General features: G+C 36.7%; 1 protein-coding gene across 4 annotated transcripts in view; it reads right to left on the bottom strand.

Moving 5' to 3' along the window:
• Positions 1-3,058, bottom strand: part of LOC106519598 (polyhomeotic-like protein 1) — a gene marked incomplete at its 3' end in the record, with an annotated part of 21,896 nt that overhangs the window by 1,645 nt on the left and 17,193 nt on the right. For 3 of the 4 annotated variants that reach the window (XM_014011337.1, XM_014011338.1, XM_014011335.1), the window contains 3 exon segments: positions 157-364; positions 1,229-1,448; positions 2,114-2,201. In XM_014011337.1, the coding sequence (XP_013866791.1) occupies positions 157-364; positions 1,229-1,448; positions 2,114-2,201 (516 nt within the window). 4 annotated transcript variants of the gene reach the window in all.

Raw genomic sequence — 3,058 nt, 5'->3', positions numbered from 1 at the left:
TTCCTGCGACAGGAACTGGGAGGCGAGCTCCTCGCAGCCTGGCAGGAAACGGAGGACAAAAAAAAAAAAACGAAATAAGATCGTGTGAAAAGAGCAAAATGTTTTGTAGTTTTGATAAGACAAATAAAAACAAATGAAAAAGTCAAATCCTCTAACCTTGTAGTGAAGAAATAAACTGCGACACCTCCTCCACGCTCCACTGGGAGGGGCTGGTGGGAAGGCAGCTGGGGGCGGAGTTCTCCGTTTCAACCGGAGGAGGCGGCTGGTGGCAAGACGCCGAAGAGGCGGCAGAAAGAGACACGGCGTCGTCTTCCTCCTCCTCCACGCTGGACTCCTCGTCTGAGTGGCTGGACTCTGAACGGCWCTGAGGGAGGGGGGAAGCAGAACAATAAATCATCAGTCGCTTAATTTATTATTAATATTATAATCTGTCTGAGAAGACTTTCAGAAATAAACAATACTGTAGAAAACTGAATCCAAATATTAAATTTGGTCATTTTTAATTATTTTATAAAAGGTCTATCTAGCTYAGGATCTTACATTATTTTACAAAGACGACTAATCGAAAGTTAAAGTAATTTAGTGTTTTAATTGCAGCCACCAGGGGGCACCAGAAGCATTATAAAGACTCAGACACACGTTTTAGACAACTTGTGAACATTTTGTCTAAAACTGATGATGGAATTAAAAAAAGCTAAGTGAAGTCTCATTTGGGAGTATACATACTAAAAATTAGATTGTTTATGTAAACTATATGAGTAATTTATTTGTAGAAAAAAAACACAAGATGTAAGCTGTCTTAAGAATTATAASGTGGAAGGGCCTTTAAAAACCAACAACTCAACACAAACAGGGCTTGGCCACTTTGTTAAACTGGAGTGTCAGAATAAACAAAAAAATAAAYRTTTTTTAAACATTTTGTGTCTGTTTCCTAATTCAACAATCTCCAAAAATAAAATAAAATAAAACAAAAAAATCAGTCGAAGTTATAGTAGCAGCTACATTAACGTCAAGGCTTAAAGTTTAGTTTCTTTCCGTGCCGTCAACACAGAAAATATTAGCTGATAAGACTTTTTAAACTCTTTCAACAGCTGAGTGTAAGAACACACTGACCTCCACTGTATAACAATCATTTGTTGATGTAGCTAAAATCTATAAAAGTATCAAAGCTGCTCGACAAGTTTTTAAATACTTTAAGAAAAACAGATGTTTGGGATTCTGTGCTCACCTTGGCAGGTATGGGTCGTCCTGCAATCTTTGCACTGGCTATTTCTGAGCTGGTCCTGCGGGGAACCCTCCTTCTGGCAATTCCTCCTTCCTCATCCGAGTTTGAGAAGTGATCCTGATCCTGATCCTGGTCTCGATCCCGGTCCCGACGCTGGCTGTGACTTTGCCTCATGGAGAAATGCTGCCTGAAGCTGACGTTGTACCTGGGGAACCAATACATACTGTATCGTACACAAAGAGTGACATATACGGTACTGAAGGCAGGACGAGCAACACACAGTTTGTTGTCTCTTTGCGCCACACCTGGCAGGTAAGATACGCACAGTCAGTGGGCAAAGAGACAAATACAAAGCAGAAGCATAAACCAATGTAAAAAAAACACACACACACATTAACATACTGTTCAAAACAATGCAAACAATGCATTGTTTACATAGTAAAACATGATGCAATAATTACAATGCAGAGAACAATGAGCAAATTTAACAGAGGAAAAACTCAGAAACTGTACTGAAAAGTTAAAACTTTACAAGCATTTCTTTTTAGCAGGAAGAGTTTTTCCAACATAAACAGAAATTATAAACACAAAAAAGCTCATGCTACGACATAAAAGAGCTGAAAACAGTAGGCATGTCACTCAGCCAGACCCGTTCCTGCAGCAGCAGACTGGATTCTTARTGTCGGGAGTTTTCACTGTAAGAATCTGATGATGTTTAATTATTCAGTCTAAATATGTCCAATAATTAATGCTGTGGATTGTTTTGTTGTTGCAGGTTGCAGAAAACGGGTCAACTAGCATCAGCAGCTTTGTGAAACATGCCGGGCTTTCAGCAACTTGGAGCAGAGTCATTCATCATAAATCACAGATTTCATGCATGTGAAGTACCTCTTGGCACAGGTCATGGAGCAGAACCGTTTGGTGCCTCTGAACTGGGAGGCAGGAGCAAACTTCTTGCAGTACTCACACTTGAGCACTGAAGGTGAAAGTTACAGAAGAGACAAAAAAAAGGAGCAAATATTAAACACTTGAATTGGATCATTACGACAAAGTATTAGGGTCACATGAGATTTGTTTAATTTTTATTAGGAGATTAAAGTCATAATTTTATGAGAATAAAGTCATAATATTACGAGATTAAAGCCGTAATATTACGTGAAAAAAAAAGTCATAATCTTACATGACGTCCATTTTCCATTCCTCATTTCCTCCTTATTTTCCCCACACCTTCTGTGGACAGTCATGTCTGTTTATGAAGTAGTCCACGATGACTTGAGTCACTGTTAGATTAATATTTTTTCATCCAAATTAACTACGTAACGACTAAATCTGTCAATGCATCTGTTAATTACAATACAGATTCAGTTTATCATATCGTCGTTTGCACAATTTCCAAGTCCTGCTACTGATAATTTGATGCTAATGTGCTAAAAGATTAGCTATTTGTTTTAAGCAATACTAAAGAACAGCTTAACAATTTGCTCAACATTTCTCATATTAATGCAGTGATAACTGCTTGTTTTTTTGTGTAAAGGCTAGAATATTATGATTTTTTTTTCGTAATATTATGACTGATACAACTTTAATGTTGGAATATTGTGACTTTAATCTCGTATTATTACAACTTTATTCTCGTAATATTACGACTATTTTTATACGACTTTAATCTCGTAATATTATGACTTTAATCTCGTAATATTATGATTTTAATGTCGTAAAATTACAACTTTATTCTCATATTATGACTATTTTTATACGACTTTAATCTCGTAATATTATGACTTTAATCTCGTAATATTACGATTTTAATGTCGTAAAATTACAACTTTATTC

This window comes from Austrofundulus limnaeus, unplaced genomic scaffold (genome assembly GCF_001266775.1).
Source record: "Austrofundulus limnaeus strain Quisiro unplaced genomic scaffold, Austrofundulus_limnaeus-1.0 Scaffold79, whole genome shotgun sequence".
Classification (NCBI taxonomy): domain Eukaryota; kingdom Metazoa; phylum Chordata; class Actinopteri; order Cyprinodontiformes; family Rivulidae; genus Austrofundulus; species Austrofundulus limnaeus.
The sequence above is the reverse complement of the archived record's forward strand: the minus strand, read 5'-3'. Positions and strand labels throughout refer to the sequence as shown.